General features: G+C 53.2%; 2 protein-coding genes across 4 annotated transcripts in view; one reads left to right on the top strand and one right to left on the bottom strand.

The window, feature by feature from the left end:
* Window positions 1-21,023, bottom strand: Map1a (microtubule associated protein 1A). Of its 2 annotated transcripts, XM_021184546.2 has the most exons (7): window positions 20,751-21,023; window positions 19,795-19,896; window positions 11,887-11,969; window positions 11,518-11,658; window positions 3,165-11,295; window positions 2,800-3,020; window positions 1-2,605 (listed from the first exon to the last, which is right to left on the bottom strand). In XM_021184546.2, exons 1-7 carry the CDS (start codon window positions 20,986-20,988, stop codon window positions 2,450-2,452), a joined length of 9,072 nt encoding a protein of 3,023 aa, XP_021040205.1. In that variant the 5' UTR covers window positions 20,989-21,023; the 3' UTR covers window positions 1-2,449. The 2 variants fall into 2 exon arrangements, with proteins under 2 accessions (XP_021040205.1, XP_029329278.1); XM_029473418.2 differs by lacking the exons at window positions 19,795-19,896; window positions 20,751-21,023 and adding an exon at window positions 15,038-15,128.
* Window positions 20,320-22,796, top strand: part of Tp53bp1 (tumor protein p53 binding protein 1) — a 92,535-nt gene continuing 90,058 nt past the window's right edge. For both annotated transcript variants that reach the window (XM_021156751.3, XM_029473425.2), the window contains exon 1: window positions 20,320-20,403. The gene's annotated coding sequence lies outside the window, so the exon portion shown is untranslated. The remainder of the gene's footprint in view (window positions 20,404-22,796) is intronic.

Genomic DNA, 22,796 nt, shown 5'->3' on the forward strand with positions numbered 1-22,796 from the left:
GAGGGGGTGTGACTCCTTTGTGACCTTTGTGAACTCAAGAATGAATATGTAAGCCCATTTTGTCCATGACTGAACCAATCACATACTGGAGATGAGCGGGGGATTGGCTTTAAAGAGTCCCTGAAGTGGTCAGTCTACCATCCCAAGTGTTTTTACTGAGCAGAATGTTGGGTAGTTTCTGAGCAGCAGCCTCTGATGCCTTCCTCTCTGATGCCTGGGGGTGTGAGTCGGGAGCTGACAGGAAGGCACTGCCTGGCCTCTGCTCTGTTGACATATGTACATCAGGAAAGCTCCAGACACTGGGATGACTACAAGGTTCCCTTCTCATATACACATTCATAACCTGACCACTCATGACATGCCTAAGACTACAAAGGGTTTTACTGTGGGACTTAATGTAGCTTTCATCCAATGGGCAGTAAATGAAAAGATTTAGAGTTTTCTGGGAAAATACAGGGACTACTTTTGACCCCATAGAATGCAGATTGCACTCTCTAAACCAGATGTTTATGTTCCTGTTACAGGCTCCCACATAGCAGACCATTTTCATATTTTTTGTTTGTTTCTTGCTTAAATTTTTATTTTATGTGTATGGGCGTTTTGCCTGAATATAAGTCTATATACTGAATGTATGCCTGGTGCCCACAGGGGCCAGAAAAGGGTGTTGAAGCCACAGGAAGTGGAGATATAGAGTTGTAAACTGCCATGTGAGTTCTGGAAGAGCAGCCAGTGTTCTTAACCACTGAGCTATCTCCAGCCCTTGGGTTTGTTTGTTTGTTTTTTGTTTTTTTGAGACAAGGACTCACTGTGTAGCTCAGACTGGCCCAAAACTTTCTATAGCTCAGGCTGCCCTCAAACCCCTAATTCTTCCACCTCTACCCTGAGTGTTAAGATCACAGGCATGCACCATCACACCCTGCTTCTTTTCAGAAATGATGATGGTTCTCTCATCTTATCCTCCTTTCACACAGGCTGGCTCTCCTGAGTCCTGGGATGGGTTTGAATAATGGAGAGTCTTCCAAGATAAATGATAACTGAACCAGAGGGATGGAAACCAGGATAGCTTACTGTCTGGAGGAGTCTTGGAAAGCCTAGGCAGCACCACACCGTCTGCAATGAACTTGGTTTATTGTTAGAGGTGGAGGTGGCTCTGTTACAGCAGCTGGGAACTGTAGCAGGGAAGTGTGGGGAGGAGCGGAGCACAGCGGCAGGGAGGGGAGCTAGGAAGAACAGGAAGTGAGCTCCTTTTGGTTTCCCATTGGCTTGGCAAAGAAGGCAAGCCCCAGGGACTGTCAGCGGCTGGGTCTCTCAGTCCAGCAGGGTCTGGTCGGGCTGCTCACTGGCTTGCTTGGGGCGAGGTCCTGTCCTGTAGTAGAATGCTCAGCCTCTCTTCGCTCTGGAGGAGTTAAGCTATAGCTCAGCTTCCTCTCTTCTTTCCCCTCCTCCCTCCCTCCCATCTCCCCTCCCCCAGTTCTCTAGTCCAGCCTCCACCTCCCAGAAACTCTATCCAAGAGTTTAGGCTTAGAGAGGCAGCCAGTGTTCCCATTTCAGCTGCAGGATGGTAGAGGATTGGAATGTTAGGGAGTCACACATGGCTAAAGTGGATGTGGGTGTCAGGCAGTGGCTTATTTTTAACCCATTACACACCAGGCCATAGCAGATGACCACATGCAGAGAAGCCAAGCAGGGGATGAGAAGAAATGAGGCTTATTGGAATGGGGTAGGTGAAGACTAAGTGATTGGGGTGCTTGGAGCAACTGGGGTTGGGGCTCTCCTGGCCCTTTGTGCTGCCCAGGTAGCTTGGTCTGGGTACAGCCCGGGGCTGTGAATGCTATGAAGCAGGGGCTGAGAGATGAGCTCCTTTTTTCCTCTCCCTAGTTCTTGGTCTAAAGAGCTTCAAGTTTTGGATTGAGACATTCAGATATTATGGGACGCAGTAAGACAGTAGAGCAGCCACATGTCCCCAGGTCGCTGCTGGAACCCAGACTCTAGTGGCTAGGGCATGGCAGATGGAATAAAGGGCGCAGCTCTGGCACCTTACTAACAGTGGCCTTCCCTGCATCATCTAAATTATCAGCAATCCTTTCTGGAATGCCAAATAAATAAATAATGAGGTTCTGGGGGGAGAGACTGTTATTAATCTTCCACTGGGAGGAGCCCGGTGCTGTTTGAAACCCATCCTCACCAAGACTAGCATTTGGGGGTTGCTCTAGGGGTTTCAGGCTTCAGATGACCTTTCAGAATCTTGTATCTCTCCTCATTGCCTTTGGTCTTGAAACCCCCAGGAAGAGATGAGGGGAAGGACAGGACCTCCCACTTAGCCCAAGTCCCCAATAACATGACATGGCCCCTGCCCGGCTCGCCTTCCCTCAACCCCAGAGGACTCAGCAGTAGCCATTCTCTAAATGAACTGTAGGAGTGGATCCTTAGGGAAGGGAGCGCGGGTCATTCAGAACTCAATCTTGCAGGCTGGAAAGGACTCGTCCTGCATCACCACAGTGCTGCTGCTAGCCAGGACCAGGACGTTCAGTTGCTGCTGTTGCTCGTGTGTCTGCTGATACCACTCACGAGTCACCTCCGTGTCATGAGTGGGAATCAGAGTCACCTAAGAGGAAGAAAAACATGCCTGAGGTGAGAATCTGGAGGAAAGACAGATGAGGGGGAAGGAGAACTGATGGTCTCAAACAATCCCCCTTCCCATACAAAGGACCTTGTCTTTTTGTGAATAGGGGCTGTGTCCTACTGTGGCCTCTGACAGAGCTTTGACCAGATTCTAACTTTGTGTCTCCTGCTACTCACCTGAAGGTTCTCCCCCCATTGGGCCTTGCCTTCCAGCAGGGCATCCAGCACAGCCCGGCTTGGCTCCCCATTGGCAGGGTCATTTCCACTGACCACATAGTAGGATGCACGCACTCGGCGGAAGAAGTCCTGATCAGCAGTCTTGCCGCTGCAGTGATTTGGGATATAGGCAAGATCCACATACACAGGAGGGCCAGAGCTACCCTTGGACCCCAAGGCTGCTGTAGAGACAAGCAGAATGCATTGTAAAAACAGCAAAGCAAACAAAACTTGGTCACCTCCCCACTTGCTTAAACAGCTGGAGCCCTTGGCTAGCCCACACCTACACCAACCCACAGTGTCTCCCACTTTCCTGATATACTCACTGGATCCTGCCTTGAGGCCATTGACTAAGCCTTTAGACATGGGGCTGTGACCATCCTTTTCTTCTAAGGTGACCTGGCTTGGGGTGCTCCGTGGTCGGGGTAGGGCCCGGGATGTTCGATCTACAGGCCCTTTGCCAGGAGTAGGTGACCGTTTTCCCCGAATATCCAGACGTCGAGCAGGAGATGCAGGCTTGGCCCGGCCAGGGGCCTTACGGCCAGGTCGTCCCTGCACCTTTTCCCGTAGTCTCTCAACTCTCCCAGACTCTGAGCTGAGCCCCTCGGGGTCAGCCATGCAAACATCCGGTCGGGGAGGGGGTGGGCGGGGGTCTGGTAGGGGGGCTGGGGGTGGGTCATGGCCAGGTCTGGGGTGGTGAGTTCCACTAACTCCCCCAGCTTTGTCCACAGGCAAGAAGTCCCCATCTTCATCTGAGTCAAGGGCTGCCTCAGCTGTGATGGATGGACACTCCTCAGTTTCTGGTGGGACATCAGAATCTGATTGTGAGGAGCCTGAGTCGCTGGCTGATGTGGGGGGTGTCTCATCAGCCATAGGGCATGGACCTCCTGTGGCCCCTGGCCTCCCTGCCCGGCGCCGCCCTCCTTTTCCTGCCAGCCGAGCTTCTTCCGTTGAAAGGTCACTGTCATCTGTGGGTGGGGGCAGAGGAGGGTTCAGGAATGAGGGGGAAAGCTCCCCGCAGTGGGGGCGGGGGTCTGTAGCACATCCCTGAGGTCCAGCCTCAACTTCAGAAGAAAGACTGCAGGGTGGACCCCCGGAGCTCTTTCCAGGACGCTGCTCTGATGAGAGAAGTGTATCCGGCCGGGAGCTCCTCTCCGCTCCCTCGGGCCAGGACCCTCGTTCCCAAGCATGAAGGGCTTCAGCCTCTTCTTTTTCTGCTGTGGCTGTGGCAAACCCTGGGGGATTAAGGCTGGTTTCTCCTGGGCCATTGGCTTCATGATCTCCAGAGTGGCTCAGGAAGGGGCTTGGCTTCTTGGTGAGTTCCCCTGAGCACTCCGGGCGGCAAGGCAGGGTACTGTCACCCAAGTTTCCAGGCAGGCTTGGAGCTGGAGCTGGAGCTGGAGCTGGAGCCAGGTCCCGGGAAGCTAAGGGGGCTGGGCTCAGAGGAGTGAGGTCCCAGAGGCTGTGGGCAGCTGGCTCGTTTCCTGGGCCCAATTCTCCTGAACTCTGTTCAGCCACCTCTAGACCTGGAGGGAAGCGTTCAGCCACACTTGAAATCACAGGCGTGGTAGCCTCAGAAGAGGACCCTTCAGACAAGGCTGGCGAGGCAGGTCGGGGTAGATTGGAGAGAAGAGGGGCCCCCGGCGAGCTGGGTGATGGGAGTTGGGGCAGTGAGGAATCCAGGCTGGGTGCCTTGGTCACTTCCAGGTACTCATCATGTCGGGTTCTGGTTGGAGTTCCTGGAACCAGGGCCAGAGCTCGGTCCCCAGAGAAGGCAAGAGAGCCACAGGGTGCGGAGCGGGGTTCAGCCGGAGAGGGCAGCTGAGGGGGAGCAGGCTGCAAGGAGGAGAAGCCAAAGGCTGAAGCAGGGAAGTCCAGACTTGGTCGGACAGGTCCTAGGTGAGAGTCTGAGGAAAGGCTGCTATGCGCCTCAGTTTCAGGCCACAGTGAAGGGTGGCCCACAGGCATGGGGTGATGGGGACTTGGGGACTGGGTCTCTTTCTCGGGCTGTTCCCGAGCCCCCTTCTCCAGGTCTGAGTCATTAGTACCATCATCCCAGTGACTTCGGCCTGCTTCCTTTGGGGATGGGGTCCTCCTGTCTGGGCTACAGCTCGTAGTGCTTCCATTAAGAGGGGGACTTGGGTCTTGGCTCAGGGAGATAGGGGCACGAGGGGGCACTGCAGGAGGGGTGAAGCTGGGCTCCACATTGGGCCCTGGCTCCGGTTCTTGCCTGGGAGGTATAGTGGGTCCTGCCAGAGATGCATAGCTAAACGTTGGAGTGTCAGATTGGTGGTTTGGGGGCGACACAGGGGATGAAAGCTCCTTCTCTGCAGACTTATTGCGGCCAGCAGCCTCCTCCTTGGTTGAGAGGTGTGGGGGCCAATCCCCAGATGCCCCCAGTGGAGGCTCCCTGGTGGGGCAAGCAGGGCCCGACCCAGTAAGCAGCATCTGTTCGTAGATGTCTGCATACTGAAAGCTCCTCTCGTCGGGATAGGGTGTGGGCTCCCTCTGCTCTGGCTCAGTCTGTTCAGTCTCCCTGGAGGTGTGACTCTCCACAACCTCTGGGCCCTTTGAACTGAAGGAGCTGCTGTCAGGAGCTCCAGCCCCACCCTCTCCTTCCCTTTCCCCTTCAGCTTTGCGATAGTCCTTCCCTAGGGGGGAGTATGGGCCACCTTCCAACTCGGCTGCCCCCTCCTGCACCGCAGCCACCACACTGTCATATTCAGCGATGCCCCAGGAGAAGGGCACAGGAGCATGTGGGTCTGAGGCCGGTGTCGGGGGAGCTGGAGCTGGAGAGAGGGGTGCAGGAGGCAGGGGCCTGTCCTTAGGTACCCATGGTGGGATCTCAGCTAGCCATGATGGGGTGGTAGGTTCATTCCTCGTGGGTGGTGTGGACTTAGTGTCTGGAACAGGGCTTTCCTGTCCTGGAGCTGAGGGAACCCTCTGTCCAGTCATCTCAGGTGGGGATGCTGGAGGGGAGATGATCTCAAAGGGAGAGCGAGACAGTTTGTCCTCCTCCTCTGGTGGCAAGCCAACTGGCGACTCAGCAAGCCAGCGCTCTACTTCCAGCCCCTTCTGTGGCAGGGGCTCCTGGAAATCCTTGAAATCCGAGGCCCAGGGACTCCGGGGAGTGTGCTGCAGTGGGGTTATTTCTTGTTCATTTGGCCCCTCATCAAGAAACGTACTTTCACGTTCCTCAGAGTACCGTGGATGGGCTCCTTGGCCATCTAGCTCATGGGGGAACCAGACCTTCCTCTCACAGCTTAGCTCCTTCCAGTACGCATCCTGCTGTAGGGTTATGTCTCTGTCCCTCCAATACCTGACTTCCTGCTCAGGAGACTTGCCCTCCCAGGCTGGAACAGGCTCTTTCTGGCCTCCCACTGGCTCTCCTCTGGTTGGAGATGTTTCTCGCCATCCCTGGACCACATCCTGCTCCTTCCAGTATTTCTCTTCCTGCTCTCGAGCCTTGCCCTCCTCTTCTGGGCTCTCTTCCAGCCCCAAAGCTCTGGTCTTCTCCGGGACAGCTCCATCCTGCTGCTCCACACCTTTGGCCTTTTCTGGAGACTTTTGGTCAAGGGTCATCTCTTTTGGTGTTGTACTTTTATCTTCCAGGAAAGAGCTCTTCTGCCCCTGAGTTTTGTCTTCTTTTAGGGTCCCATCTTTCTGTCCGGCAGCCCTGTTGTCTTGGTCCAAGGCAGTACCCTCTTTTCCTCGGGCCCAGTCTTTTTGTTCTAAAACCTGTTCTTTCTCTTCCGAGGCCTCATCCTTCTGTTCTTTATCAACCTTGCTTCTGTATTCTGGAGCTCTGTCTGTCTGTGTTGGTTGGGGGATGATGTGCTCTGGAGCCCTGTCTTCCAGTACTAACACTTTATCTTTCTCTTCAGGAGTCTTATCTCTCAGCTCTAAATGCTCGTCCTTTTGTTCTAAATCTCTGTGCTCTTGTGCTCTGGCTCTTGGTTCAGTGGCCTGGGTCTGTTGCAGGGCTGCACCCCTTTGTTCTGAGGCCTTGTCCTTCTCTGCCAGGCCCTGGTCCTCTAGATCTAAGTCTTTGCCTTTGGTTTCTGGGCCTTTGCCCAGCTCTGCAGCCGTGTCTTTTTTGTCCAAGTCTCTGCCTTTCTGTTCTGAAGTCTTATCCTGCTGTCCTCCAGGCTTGTTCTCTTCATCTAGAGCCTCGTCCTTCTGATGCATGACTGAGTCCCGATGGACAACAGCAGCCTTCTCCGGCAAAATCTGGTCCTTCTGCTGTAGGGTTTCACTCTTTCGCTCGAGTTCCTCCTCCTTCTGTTCACTGGCTCTGTCTTCCGACCCCGGAGCTTTACCCCCCCACTCCATGGCCAGGTCCTCCATGGCGGGACTTGACAAAGACTCGGGACTCTTGGTGAGGGAGCTATCAGTTGTCATAAAGTGTCCACTGGGGCCCGTGATCTCCCCAGGTGAGTGTTTCCTGTCGCCTGACAGTGCAGAGTGAGAGAAAGAGCTGCCAGGTAAATTTCCAGCAGGGCTCTCATCTGTGAGACCTGCCTCTCCAGCAGCCTCATCTGTGGGAGGTGACACTGTGGCTGTGTGGGGCTCTGGAATAGACACAGGAGCTAGGCGGCAAGAGTTGTCTTCCGCCTTCACCAGAGGCCCCTTTTCTTCCTTTCCTAGGCTTAGTTCTCCAAACTGGAGGGTGCCAAGGCTTTCTGGAGAGAGCTGCTTAGAAGAGATATCCAGAGAGGTCTCCTTGCTAGGACTCTCTTCTGAGAAAGAAAGTGACTGGGTGTCTTCTGGGGACACCATTGGCCAAAGGTCTTTGTGTAGCTGCTGCTCTTTCGGGGTACAGGGAGACCTGGGGGTGGCCTCTTGTTTGGCAGTGTCTGGGGAGACCACACTGAGGACAGACAGGGACTCTGCATCTTCAGGGGAAAAGCTTTGATCAGTAAACCCAAGTAGCTCATCTTTCTGAGGTTCCACGGGTTCCTGAAGTGCTGTCGTCACTTCTCCAGGAAGGCTGCCTGCTCCTGAAGCTGCCCCTGCCTCTCCAGTCTCAAACACCACTGCTTTGTCTTGTTCTGGCAACAGTTGAATAGTACAGCCAGTCTGACCCCCAACAAGGCTCCCAAGTGTGTCCTGGGCTTGGGGGCTCCTGGAAAGAGGTTCTTTGCCCTCTTCTGACATGGCCTCCTCAGGCCCTGGCTTAGCTGCCTGCTCTTCAGCATCTTCCTTGCTCACACCAGTGGTGTGCTTTGTGTCTCCCCAGGAATCTTCTTGGAAGTCTTGAGGCTCAGACTTTTCTTCCACGGGGGACTGATGAAAGGGCGTGTGGGCAGCACTGGGTGGGCCAGATGGTGGAGGAGAAGCCATCTTCACGGTGCTATCATCTGGGCTGAGGCACCGTTCCTCCACTTCTCCGAGGGCCGATTCCCCCGGATGTAGGGCATGTCCAGGGGCACCAAACACGGCAGCATACTGACTGGACAGTTTCTCAGACGCTGTTACATTCTTTTCTTCCTTCCCTACAGCCTTCTCCCCGGTCAAACCTCTCCCCACAGACTCTCCTTTCTTCTCCGACTCCCCGGTCACAGAGAAATCCTCACAGGGCGGTGACTTGAAGCCCTTGTCTTCTTCCAGGGAAGAGGTGGGTGAGATGGTGCCTGCTGACGGCACATAGTCCAAGCCCTGAGTGGCTTCAGTGCGGGAAGAGGGAATACTTGTGACGGTGTCGAGCAACAGGGAGCTCTTGCCTGTCTCCTCCGTCTGGGGAGCTGTGAGTGAAGCCACAGATTGGTCCTCAGCCACCGATGTGGCAAAGGAAGAGAGTTTGTCACACTCCGTGATTGACGTGGCTGAGGACACATGTTCCTCTTCAGCCAGAGGGGCAGCGACCATGTTGGGAGGGTAGGTGAGTTCAGTCTCAGGTGCCCCATAAGTTTTGCTCGAGGTGGCTGGAACAGCACTCTCTGCAGACTGGCTGGCTTCAAAGGGACCAGGACCTTCAGGCCCAGAGAGGTCATAGGTACTCGTGGAGAATCGGGGTGGGGCTGGGCGTTCTTCCGGCTCGTCGTGGATCTCCTCATCTGAGATAGTCTGCTCAGTCTCTGAGTAGCCAGGGATCGTCTCATCCTGAATGTAGGAGACATGCTCAGCGGCTCCCGCAGGTGTGGCCAAGCTGCTCAGGAAGGATGCTGTCTCCTTTTCAGGCACCTTGCCCTGAAATCCCAGTTCCCGGCCGCCAAGAGCCTCTCTGCCTTTTGGGATTACCTTTAAGGCTTCCTGCATATGTTTTTGATAAAAACTCTCAGCCTTTGTCTCTTCCTCTTCCTCATCTGAGGGATGAATCTCCTCCATCTCCTCTAACTCAGCCTTTTCTATCACATCCTCCTTTACCTCAGGTTCACTCTCCTCCCTGGCCGCAGCAATGTTCTCTGGGCTCAGCTCTGCTTCTCTCGGCTTCCTTTCCTCCCAGGTTTCTTTCTCTCTCTCTACCTCAGCACCTGAGTCTGGGGCTCTGTTCTTGCTCCCTTTATCCTCCGGAAAGTCTGGGACAACCTCTTTCTCCCTTTCTACCTGTTCTTGCTCCAGCACTGAAGCAGAGGGTTGGGTCACCTGGATGGCTGTGCTTGGGCGTCCCTGCTCGGAGGCATCTGCAGGGAGCGGTTTCTCACCCAGTTCCATGTCCCTTGGTTCAGCCAACAAACCTCTCTCCTCACGCTTCAACTCCTCAAAGTCCTGTGTGAGGTCCTCTGGTGAGGACAAGGCCAACTCTCTGTGCCCACTGGCAGCAGGAGGCGGTGCAGCCCCCTTCTGGGCTGGGGGTGTCCGGGGCTCAGAAGACAACTCCTTTTCCCCACGGGCAGCTCGGCCTTTGTCCACCTTGATCCTTCCAGGGGCCTTGGCTTTGTAGAGGGTCTTACGGACCTCAGGGGTAAAAGGCTTCAGGTCTGGTTTAGAGAATTTCTTGAGTTCCGGTTTGGTATCTTTCCTCTTTTCGTCCTTCTTAGCGTCCTTTTTCTCCTCCTTCCTTCCCTCCTCCTTCTTGAGTTCCTTCCTTTCCTTCTTGATCTCCTTCTTCTCCTTGTCCCTCTTCTCCTCCAGCTTTGAAATCTTTTCCTTCAGGTGCTTCTTGCCCACTTTATCCTTGATCAGCTTCCGCTTCTCAGCCTTCAGTGCTTCGCTGGACTCTGTCCTCACCCTCTCTGGCTTGGAGGGTTTTTCTGGGGGCTTCTCGGACGGCTCTTTTGCTTTCTTTTCCGACTTGGCTAACTCCTTGGCCAGCTCTGAGCGGGCCTCCTTGGCTCCCTCTTCTAACACCTCCTCCCGTTTGGCCAGCTTGCTCATTGCTGTCTTGGGGGCAGCTTTGAGGCTCTCCTTGCTGTCGGCCCGATGCTTGATTTTGCTGGGTTTCAAGTTGGCAGGCACGGCCCCAGCAGCCAGGTCCTTCTGTGTCGCCACAGGATAGCGCAGGAAGTCCAGGTGCCGCAGCTTTTCCAGGCCCTCCAAGATCTTGTTCTGGGGAGCATTTCCCGGGAAAAGCACACGCACAATCTTCTCAGTAGGGTTGGCTGGGAGCCATACCACCAGGGCAGTGATGGAGGTCAGGTAGGGGACGGAGATCTCTGCCTCCTTCCCATTGGCCAGCACTATGCCTGTCTTGGCTTTACTGTTGCCTGCCCACTTCTGCATGAGGAACTGCATCTCCTTACTGTCCTTGACAGGGTTGAGGACATACATGTCCAGCCTCCCCACACCCATTTTGTGGAAGAGGGTCAGCGGCTCGATGGTGTTGCTGACCACCCGGTACAGAGGCTCGGCTTGGATGCCGAGACGGTTCAGGTGCTGAAGGGTGAGACAGGCCTCCTCGATGCTGCGCTTGGCCTTGCGGGAGGCATCGGGCAGCCGGAGCTTATCAGGCACATTGAAGAACACGACTCCGAGCTCAGGGGAGATGAGGTTCTTCACCCAGTCGCTGTAGCTGCTGGAGCCCTGGGACTGCTCCTCCTCTAGCTCTGCCACCTTGCGCTGCAGGAGCCCGTTGATGCCTGGCAGATTGTCAGCCCCAATGTGCGTGAGCAGCACCGAGTCGATGCGGTCCAGGTGTCGCACCAGCTTCCAGAAGCAGGACTTGCGATCAGAACCGCCGTCCACCAGGATGTTAAAGCCATTGACAGCAAAGAGAGCAGAGTCCCCACGGCCACCAGGGAAGATGTAGCAGCAAGGCTTGGAGAGCTTGAGGAAGCCTCCTGAGGTGGGGGGCTCAAGCAGGTCAAAGGGGGACGGCACATCCACAGTCTCCGAGACATACTCTGAGAACTCGGCCACTCCATCCATGGTGGGCAGCACAGGCTCAGGGTTTAGCCGGAGGCGCAAGGCCTCTTGGGAACTAGACAGTCCCAGGTGGCTCCAGTCACCCTCCCCTAAGCAGGAAACAGTGAGGAAGGCCTGGATCCCAGGGTCTCTATTGCTAAGCAACTGGGCAATCTAGAGGAATAGGAAAGAGAAGCTGATGAAATCATCGGGGTTATCTTAGTCTGACCCAGATTCAGCCCCTACTCTTTACCTTTTTCTGAGGTAAAATGCCTACCTCCTGTCAGGGTTCCTGATAGTCAGTGTTTATAAGACTTCCCCTCCCTTGCCTTTCTCCCCACAACTTAAGTCCTGCCCCCTGTCCCCTTCTTCCAAGACACGCAGCAGGGAACTCACCTCAGGTTTGTGAAGAACCTGGGCGAAGTTTTGATATGAGTAGGTACCACTCTGTAGGATAAGGTCTCCCTCAGGTTCTAAAGTTTGTCCACTCAAGATGAGGAGTTTGTGAGCTGATGGGCTACTAAGAAGATGGTGAACCTGAAATGGAGGGCAGAGAAGGCACAGGTATGGGGCACCCAGGGAAAGGCACTGAAAATCCCTGCCCTGCCCCCTTCAGTGATATAAAGACACTTTCCTCACTCGGTATTCCCCAGAGTAGGGCTGAGGATCACAAGTCAGTTCAGATAGTAGCCTGAGGTGTAGTGGTGCCGCCAAGGGTAAGTTACAGCACTCAGAACAAGCAAGGTCTGCAGGCACTGGCCTTACCTCTGAGCTGATGCTGTCTGCGGTGGGGTTGACTAGGATGATGGTCTCGAGGGTCTCACTCTGGTGGCAGAGGGTCCTCTGGCCTGAGGGAGAGATGTAGGCATGTGTACTAAAATCAGTAGGTATTGATTTAAAATGAGAAGTACTGGGGGGGGGCGCAGGAGAGGAAAAACAAATGATCAGAAAATGGGGTACAGGGTACCCAGTCACCTAGGATGCCACTAAGGGAGGCCTGGGAACTGCCTCCTCCAGCCCTTCCCTTTCCGGGGTTCCCCCTCCTCTCCCCCACAGTAGCAGACTTCTCCCTTCCCTCCATCCGCCACACCCTCCGCTGCTGCCCAGTCCCCACCCTTTTGCCTAGAACTTCAGCCCCAGACAGCTCTGTTGACAAGGAGCTTTTTGTCCCTCTGGAGCACTAAGTTCCTGGTGCTGCCTGGGGATTGGGGGTGGGGGGAGGGCTCCAGGGATGGCGGTCTTTACGGAGCTTTCTCTGCCTTTGCCCGCGGCCGGCAGTAAGGAGTTAGGCGCTTCTGTCTCTATAGATTCCCCGTCCTTTCCACCCCAAGTCCCCTACCCAAGGACAGAACACCTGTAATAGAAGATGATGGAGACGCGTGGCAACTGGTTTCTTGGAGCGGACAGAGGATTCTAAATTGCTATTTTGTTTTCTGACTTTGCCAAACCTTCCGTCAGAGCCAGAGCAGTGCATACCGTGCTCCCAAGTATTTCACAGCTCCATCTCCTCTATCTCCCTCCTGTGCCCAGGCTCTAGGGACACCCAGCTCGCTGCAGAACTCATCATCCTTGCGACCAGTTCCCTGCCTCAGAGTACAGAAAGTAAGTAGCTGGCTCAAAACAAGAAACAGGGCCAGCGATGCTCTCTGCCAAGCATCCTGGGACTGGAGGTATAAAGAGGAATGACTCCTGCAAGCTGTTTTTTGACCTACCTATGCACGCACGTGTACACGCACACACAGACAGACAGACAGACAGACACACAGACACAGACACACACACACCACAGAATTAAAAACAATAGCAAGCAGGGCATGGTGGTGGCATACACCTTTAATCGGGAGGCAAAGGCAGTTGGGTTTCTATGAATTCAAGGCCAGCTAAGTTCTAGGACAGCCAGAGCCACACAGAGAATTCTATTCCAAAATACCTAACCAAATAAAAAGCAGGACCGCCAACAACAGCCAAGGCATTGCTTAGGATGCAGGAGGTGGGGGGGGGGAATGACACCCCAGATCCTCTCCCCAGGGTTTTCTCCGGACCCACACAAAACACTAAGCAGAGAGTAAAGAACACGGAGGGTGAGAAAGAGGCTAAGAAGGATGGACCGGACTTCCCAGGTTCCTGCCTTCCCATCCGCCTCCTCTTCCAGCACAGTAGCAGTCACCGTAGGGTTAACCTTAGGGGCAGCTGGAGGATACTGGGGAGGGGAGGCTCAGAGTCTGTTCCCTGGAGCCCTCTTCGGTGACTCCAACTCCCTTTTCTTTCTGAGGCTGGGACAAGGGTGACTGGGGCCAGGGCTTTTGTTTAAAGGAAGAGCCTTGATGCCAAGGAGCAGGCAGCAGAGGGCTGCAAATGCAACTATGGGGAAGATGAAGGTGTCGGAGACCCAAATCCTATGCAGGGCGTGTTGGGTCCTCTTCTGTGAACTTGGGAGTGGAGGGATACTTTGGCACAGGCAGGCAGGAGCAGGGCTTAAGCAGCCTGGGCTATCGCCATCCTCTGCCAGTCTTAAGTCAGACTTAGAAGAGCCCGGACTCCCCCATCACAAACAAGGTCACACTTCAATCTAGGTAGAACAGAAAGACACGTCCTCTCCAGCTACCATCTTCCTACTCCAGCAGCTTCACGGTCCCCAGTGTATCCTCACAAGACCTTTGACCCCACTTCCTGTCCTGACACAGGACCCTGGCCCCACTCCTGGGGAGCTAGTCCATTACATCGCTCCGTATCCTGGGAGAAGCCTGGTTTCTCTCTTCTGCCCCCCAGCTCTTCCAATGAAGGGAACTGCCGGGTTTTTCCCCTTTATCTTTGCAGAAGACAATCTTAAGAGATTGGGGCGCTTCCCACAGCCAGTGCTGTGGTTGGGGGTGGGCTTCGGGTGTGAAGCTGAGTGGGCAGGAGGGCAGGTGTCTCTGCAGTGAGGCGGGGTGGGGGGGTGCTCAGGCAGCTGCAGTCTGCCGCAGTGTGTGAGTGTGTGTGTGTGTGTGTGTGTGTGAGTGTGCGCGCTGAGCTCAGCCTCCAGCTCCAGCTCCGCCCCCACCCCCCACCCCAGCATGACAAGTCATTTTCTTGGCTGCCTCTGCATGGGGGGTGGGGGTAGGGATGGGGGTGCATGCAGAGCAGGAGAAGAAACTGGCTTCTGTTGGAAGAGCCCCCATCTTGGGAAGGAAAGCACAGATGAGGTGAGGGTGGGGCCGAGACAGAGAACCCGTGGGGTTGACAGGATGGAGAATGCAGGGCAGCTGCTGAAGAGCCAGGGCTCTCAAGCTCCTGAGTGGCCTCAGAGAGGCCACAGAGGGGGGCTTAAAGCCCCAGGCTCAAACTGGCCACAGGGAATGGGGTGCGGGGAGCCGAAACCAAACCAGTTAGCCTATACGGAGGCACATGCCACGTCTCAGTGACCCATTCCTCCTTTCTCTTCCAGAGTGTCACCCCTTCCCTTACTTGGCAAAAACTCGCTGCCACACTCACCCCAGAATAGGGAGCAGCTGAACAATCTAGTAGCTGATAACCCAAGGACCCTCCCAGTAGGTAAATTCCCCCTTCCTCTCAGCTTCTTCTGTTTTCCCTTAAAGACACAGCCCCCAAATTCCTCCTGTGCCCTGGCTGCCAGGCGAAACCGGTGGCACCACCCTCTATTGCTGCCTCTCAGCTGATGGTCCCCACCCCCACCTAGTACAGAGGTGGACTGTCACAGCCCCTGTTGGTTCCACTGGCTGTGGATCCAGGCTGAACCCTAAGTCAGTAATGTTCACCTCCTCTCTCCCTCCATCCCAGGCTGCCTTCCTACCAGGCTAGCCCAGGTCCAGATGCATCAGATTTACAAGGTACCAGATACCCCATCCCAGCTCCTTATCTATCACAGCATCCCCCAATCCTTCTGCCTTGCCGTGCCCTTTGGTTAGGCTCTTACCCTGGGGTGTGGGAGGGAGCCCCTCATGGAGGCATCGGCTCCGGCCTCAGCCTTAGCCGGGCAGCTTCAGGGAAGAGTCTGCGGCACTTGGGGTGGGAGTGAGGGGGGGCTGCTTGACGGGGAGGGCGGTGCCAGGGCGGGGAAGAGGGGCTGGTCCGTGACGAGGCACTAGAGACTTAACTGTTTCTTGGCCTTCACAGTCTGAACGATATGGTGCCTCTGCTTGGCTACCGGGAAGGGGAGGGAGCTAAGGGGTTCTCTATCAGTTCAAAGAGCCAGAGTGACCTCCAGCAGCTCTAAGGACCTTCTCCCTAAATCCTGTTTAATAAAGAAATACTCTCTCGGCATCAACCAAAGGACCACAGCCCCACACCGGGGCACAGAGCCAGCTATAGGAGGCAAGGGCTGCATGGGCCCTCCCCCTTCCTCTTAGAAACCATCTGCTGCCTCTCCCCTCAGATGGACCCAGAGAGTGACCTTCAGTCACTGCAAGAGCCGAAGACAAAGAGGCTGAGGGGCCATAAATGTAAGGGAGCAGTCTGAGGGTGGTGAGTGATGTGGAAAGCTGGACCCTGTTCTGCATCGCAGCAATGGGGAACCAGGGAGGACATTTTAGATTGGAGAGTAGTGTGAATGTTCTGGAGCAGTCCCCCACTGGGGTGGGGCACAGGGACCCTGGGAGCTTCATGCAGGTCTGTGCTAATGCAGCCCGGCAGTAAGAGCACCCACACACACACGTTGCTTCTGAGTACTGGCTGTTAGGAGGCAGACGTGGAAGGGTAAGGAAGGTTTCTGCCTTCCATTGAACAAGTTAACGAGGACCAAGGACCATAGCCAGGAGCCCAGGCTCAAGCAAAGCTTTCTCACTATAGAACAGTCTAACATAAAGTACTCTTAGGATCAGAGATGATCTTATAATGACTCCGTAGGGTGTTTGGGTCTCAATTGCTGCTCCTCTCCTCTCCCTGTAGCTGTGCTGTGTCTCACTTGATCTTGAACAGTCTTACGTTGACCTTGTGCCCTCCTGGCTCAGCCTCTGTCTCCACCTCTGCTAAGTGCTCCAGGACTAAAGGAAAGATCTGGAGAGCTGGAGCCCTGTGAGGTTCATACTCTTACATCCTGTCCTCTCCACAGTAACCCTCCCTGGGTGTGGTCAGCTCCTTCCGCCCACTCACCAGCCAGCCCCAGCCCCACCCCTGTTCCAGGCTGCCAAGGGCTGCTTTTGAAGGTCAGAGAAGCCAAAATAGTCTCTGCTCTCAGCAACCCCTACCCCGCTTTAGCTACAGCCAAAGGAGAGAAGTAGCTGAGTCACCAGTACTCTGGGAGACAGGGGGAACAGAGGGAGATGAACCCTCTCATTGGGATCCAGGATGCAAAGTAGCAACATGCCATATCCCCATTTGAATAGGAGCGGCCATTGGCATAGACACACACATAGATGTAAACCAACTCAGCAGCATGGAGTAATACTCTACCTTCTGCAATGTCATCACTCTTATTTCACCCTGCCTCCAGCCTCCTGTCTCCACTATGCTTTTTAGGGATCTCTCAGTGTTTGGGGGGCGGGGGGCAACTTTAGTAGACATTGGGATTGAGAACAAAATATCATCTTCCAACTGAAATCGGAGCCCACCCTTGTTCTCAGCCATACACCCCCATAGCACACCTTGGCCGTGATTCCAGGTCACAGTTGGCTTTCCTTCCCTCCCCATCTCTAAACGACCATTTGTGACAGCCTTTAACCCTTAATCCCTCTCTCATGCAGTGAAATGGTGAGATGCCAAAGAAGAGAGGGAGGTCTGAGCAGCCCCTGAATTTACACCCAATGCCACCTTCTGAACCATGCCACTAAATGATAAGTTAAACAATCTCAGAGCTTGCTTTCTGAACTAGTGAGTGCATACATCAGTGCCACCTGTGACGACTGACTTTATCTGAAGAAAACGTTCCTTTCTGCCTACAATCCTAGCCTTGCAATGCATAAACGTGATATTTCTCTCATTGTGGAAGGTTTCAGAATTACCCTAAATCAGAATCCCGGTCTAGACTAGTACTGGGGTATCCTAAGTTCTCAGAAAAAAACAAAACTGGGGATGCTTGCAGAATGAGGCTTAACTTCTGTTCATCTCTCTCTGCCTTCACATTTCCAATGTAAACCTCTAACTCAGGATCCTCTGAGCACATGAATGTAACAAAGAGTCAGCAGGAGTCAAAGGAATTCCTTAGCCTTCTCCTCCCCACCTTTCTCACCTCTTTCCAGTTCTCCCTGGTCTTGGGTAGCCCAGACTGGCCATGGACTTGCTATGTAGCCAAGGATGATCCTATGCCCCTACTTCCCAAGTGCTGGGATGGATTATGGGCCTGCACCATCACACTAGTCTAGCCCATACTTCTTAGTCTTAGAACATCAATCCTCCCTTCTCTATAGGAGCTCAACAGCAAATGTCTCCATTTTATTGAATCTCAGTAGTGATGTGTCAGGGTGTGTGTGTGTCTACCATTCCATTGGGTACCCCCACTCTAGATCCAGGGCCTTCTGCATGTTAGGTGGGCTGCACCCCAGACCTTAAGTACAGTTTTCAATTACCCTAAGTTTTCCTAAAGCTATGTTAAAAATGCTAGATGCTTCAGGGATCTGGAGGAGGAGTGGGAGCTATAAAGGAAGGCCCCAAATCTCTGCTGCTGATTGGTATGAAAGCTACCCTTTACATTTTTTTATTTTATTTTTTTACCAGATGTGACCACTAGAAGGAGCTGGGCCACTGACTATCTGAGGGCCCCTTCTTTTCTGTATGTGTGTGTGGGTGGGATTGTAAATGTAGAGGGGGTAGGCCTAAAAATAATCATGCTCTTCCTATCATTGTAAGACATATTTTGTTCCTTCATTATTCTGGCCACAGTGGTCTACCCTATGAAGTAGGCCAGAAAGGTCAAACCGTAAGACTGTTAGTGTATCTCCTTCAGTTCACTCCAACTCTTGGGTACCCTAACCTATCCACTCAAAGGAGGCTGGAGGAGAAGGCAGTGCCTGCAGCTGCTTTGGGCTGTGTTCAGGGACAGCTGAAAGAGAAGCTAGCAGGGGTGGAGCTGTGGCTGCCTTAAGCTCTGTGCCCCCCTCCCCCCAGGAAATTCTCCACTGTTCTCCAGGGACAGAGGCCACCATGACAATGTCTAAACATAAAATCTGTATGCTAAAAGTACATTAGCATCTCGAGAGGATGGCTTCAAGCACCTTGAGGACACCATAGCAAAATGATTGAGGACATCAGTGGGTGTTTCTATTCCAGTGCCTGTTTCTGAGAATACGACACCCTGCAAACCTCTTCCCAAGCATTTCCTTCGTCTTAACTCGAAGAACAGCTAGGGACTTTGCCTCAGATATTGTTCATTTCTTACAGTACTCAAAGTCTCTATGGCCAGAAGGACAAGGTTAGAGAATCTGTTTGAATTCCTAGGAGGATCCTAGATAACACTCAGTCCTCAGTAATCAGTTGAACCCCCGGCCATCCCTTTATTCAGCCTCGCTTCTAGGAGTGTCAAGTGGCAAAATTGTCTTTTGGTCATAGGGAATAGTGGAGGATGTCATGACATGGGTCATTGTCAAAAGAAGGTAATCTCCAAGGAGCAAATGGCTCGTTTTCCAGGAAGCCAGTCCCACCAGGAAGATGCCAGCGTCATGGTATTTAAGCTGCCGCACATACTCTTAAGTGTAATAGAGCTTTAGTCATGTCAGCCTCACTTTCTCCAGCCTCTCCACAGCAGCTCATGAGAACTCATTGATGAGGAACTGGCCAGACTGGCGAGGCAGAAAGTCTATCTGCTGTACTGGACTGTTGAGAGTTAGTAACATGTTATTTGGTAGCAATGACCATTGAGTACATGGAAGTCACATCCTATAAAACTACACGGAAGCAGGTACGGTGGTACGTGCCTACAACTCTAGTACTCAGGAGGTAGAGGCAGGAGGATAACAAGTTTGACAGCATCCTAGACTACATGTGGACTATATAGTGAGATCCTGGTTTTTTTTGTTTGTTTGTTTGTTTTGGTTTTTTTGTTTGTTTTTTAAAAGAAAGTTATATTGATTGGTGTCAACATTTACAATAATATGGCCAGATGTCCAACACCTTTATCAAGGGATGTAGGACTTTCCCAACTCTCTCCGTAGACACCTGCTGTAGAATGCTAATTAAGCTTTTTATCTCACATTTCTAGACTAGTTCTCCCACCCATCAGACCTGATCTCAGAATCAAGGCTCACAAATCTAGGAGACCTTTGTCCCTGCCTGGCTCCCTGGGTGCTGATCTGATCAGCCCTAGGTGGCAGCCTTCTGCTCTGCTCTGAAGGTCTGCTGGCTAAGCCAGGAGGAAACAGAAAAGAATCCTGGAAGGTGGGCTGTGAGAAATAAGGGTCTGGGGAGGTGAGTGAGGCATTCTGGGATGTTTATAAAGAGAAGCAGGGAGGCTGGGGTATGCAGAAAGGGAACGCAGAGGAAAAGCTTTCACCTGGGAGTGGTTTGATCACGTTCTTAGTGCTTGTCAGCTGCTGTGTACAAACAACATTCTTCCTGACAAAATTATGCTCTACCATTATATTGAGTGGTTGCAGCCTGTACTGGGCATTATCCACAGCATGTGTGAATAGCTGTGGAGCCATCAAAAGTCCCTCCCTTTTTACCTACCCAATCCTCCCATAAGGCCAGTTCTGGCCTAGATACTGGACCCAAAGGACTGAGACAAATAACCCTAGTCCTAACCTTTGACCTCTGAGGAGAAGTGAGCTAGGTGCCGGGTAATGAAGAGTCTCAACTGTTGGTTCAAGTCAAAGGATGATAAGTCAATATTCCAGGAGAGAATCCCTGTAAAAGAAAAAGGAGAAAAAAAAAAAGAGGGTTCTAGTCAAAGTCACCCACAGAAAGCATTGCCAAGCTCCTGGGAGAGGAAAGGGATGGGAGGTGATGTCTCCAAGAAGGATAGCTAGTACCTGCTTTTTCCCTCTGTGGGAACCAGAGGGCAAAGAGCAGAGTTTAGAATGGGTTTACTAATAAATGAGCTTGGAGTTTTTGTTTTTCAAGGCAAAACAGTTATGGTAGAAGTGACATGCAAGGGTCTAGTTCCATATACTGGAGGTTTCCATAATGATCCCTCTTGGCTAAATTAGATTCTAGATTCTCCTATGCCCCCTCCCTTGCCTCCATCCCCTGCTTCCACCCGCAGGTGGCTCCGCAGCACTGCGCCACAGGCACGGCTGAGGGAGGTGAGCTGCAGAGCCACGAAGGTCACTCTCTCAACTTGGCTGCCAGCATTCAGAGAATTGAGATGTGTACCTCGCGTTCAAAAACCTCCCCTAACGAAGAAATTGTAAGGTAGGGACATGGACTTTTCAGGGTCTGATGAGGACTTTCGGATATATGGTCCAGTGGCTTCGGGAAAGGGGTGTGACCAGAGGGACCCCAGGGTCTGCACGGAGCTTCTCCTGCTCCTGCTCCGGGACACTGCGGAACAGAATGGGGTATGCAGAAAGGATGGGCAAGCAAGGTGTTGGCAGCTCGAGAGGACAGAGGCACATTCATGGAAGATGCAGGTGACAGGGTCGCAGGTTTCGGGAAGTGCACATAGAGATGGAGGAGACAGAAATGTGCACTGGGAGATGAATGCAGATGGCGGAGAGGCATGGATGGAGTGCTGCGTAAAAGCCAGGAGAGCGGCTCACCTTGTTCAAGGTGGGCCCGCACGGCCCTCAGCTGACTCTCTGTACCGATATCGCCGATCACGATGAGCAAGGAGTATTTCCGCAGGTCCCAGCGCGCTGCCGCTACCGCGGCACCGGCCTCGCAAAGAGGCTCCGCCGGGTTCTGAGCCGGCGGTGCACCGAGGCTCTGGAGCCCCAGCTCCGGAGTTGTCTCCATGGCAACGCTGCCAGGCCCCGCGGTCCCGGCTTCGGTCGCCATGGAAACTCCCGCGGAGTGCTAAGCTAGCTGCGTCCGCTGCGGGGAGAGTGCGCGCGGTTCTTAAAGGCCGGCGGCAGGAGCCGTTCATTGGTCACTGCCTTCTAGGGGCGGGGCTGAAGCGCCGCAGGGGCGGGGCGGGGCGGGGCGGGGATGCGGTGGTTGTGCCGCTATGGGTGGTGGCTGCAGTCATCCACCTGCAGTTTTCCTGACCAAGTGCCCCTCTCCGACTTGAGCCAGGATAAGGGTTCTGCGGGACCCAGCCGAGGGCGGAGTCCAAGGCGCGAGAACAACATCCATCTAGTTAGGCTGTGTCTGCGTTGAGCACAGTGTGGGAGGCAGTTCCGCAGCTTCTCCCGAACCTTGGGGAGCCATCTTGCCCTTCGCTGTCTCGGGGTTTCTATCGTGGTCTCCATCTGGCTATTATCGTTGTCTCTATTTTTTCCCCCGCCTCGCTGCATGCCAGGGTCTAGGTTACCAACCTGGGTTTCCCTGTCCTTGCCCCGAGCTCTGGGCGTGGTCAATCAGGCTGCGCAGTATTGGAGGGGACAGGATGACCTTCCTACCCTGAGTCCCTGGAGAGTAGTTATTCCAAGGATAGTGGTTGGCTAGTCTCCATATTTGCTGAGTGCAATGAGCTCAGACTGCAGCAAGGAGTATTTGAGTAAAACCCAGGAAAGACTTCCCAACTACTAGGGATGTGACACAGTGGATAAATTTAGGAGACCATGTAATTACTGTACAGAACTGAATTAATATTCTCTGTCTTTCCCTCTCCTTCTCTCCATCCCTTCCTTTCCTTCCTCTCCCCTTCTCTTGCTGAACCCCCAACTCCCCATTCTTCAAAGACTCTCCACCACTACAGCTGATCTTACCCTGAGTCATTCTGTTGTGTGCATCAGAGAGAAGGCCTGTGTTTAGGCTCCAGTTATACTTGCTTTTTCTTCCATTTACCTTGCACTTTGGAGATGGTAAAAGAGAAGAAAAGCTACGGAGATGATTCAGTTGGTAAAGTACTTCCCTGGCAAGCAAGTGTTCAGATTCTCAGAACTGTAAAAAGCCAGGCACAGTGGCGAGCACTTGGAATCGCAGAGATGGTAACTAGGAGGGAGAGACAGGGGACTCTCTGGAAGCTCGTAGGCCATCTATGCCATTGAGAGACCCTGGTATCTATAGTACAAAGGAGAAAAGGGTGTCTGAGGAACAACACTCCAGGTTGTCCTCTTGCACTCACATGTGCACACATGAAATCCTACTCCTTACAAGGATAGAAAAGAGATAATAGCTGATAGCTCAAGTCTGCCAGATAGCCACGTTCTGACTGTTAAGTACGTCACAGAAATCCTACCCCTATCTTGAAACATATATACCTAACCATCCAGTCCCTACTGTAAATACTTTGGACATGCCATGAAAATCCTTTCTGTAGCAGAGACAAGAAAACAGTACTCTCAGGACATCAGATGGTAGGGTGCCTCTTCCCATACACTGCCAGTTGCAAACCCGAATCTGGAAAATGGCATGAGAAAATGTGCAGGCCTTTACTACAATCATAAAGAGTGGCATATGTGGCAGGAAGCCAGAGTGGAGCAAGGAACAGTTTCCATAGCAACTGTAGAGATGAACCTTTAGACCAGCAGAGGGTCTCTGTCTAAGGGACAGCAGCAGTTAAGTACAGAGTCAGCTTCCATTAAGGCTAGCAGAGGTTAGACAATAGATATAAATGGCACAGGAGGAATCACACTCAGATTAGTCAGTAGAGCGGAAATTTAGGACTCTGATTTCAGATCCTGCTATAATCAAGTCTTAGT

Source organism: Mus caroli, unplaced genomic scaffold (assembly GCF_978045245.1).
Source record: "Mus caroli unplaced genomic scaffold, Mus_caroli_1 scaffold_2, whole genome shotgun sequence".
NCBI lineage: Eukaryota > Metazoa > Chordata > Mammalia > Rodentia > Muridae > Mus > Mus caroli.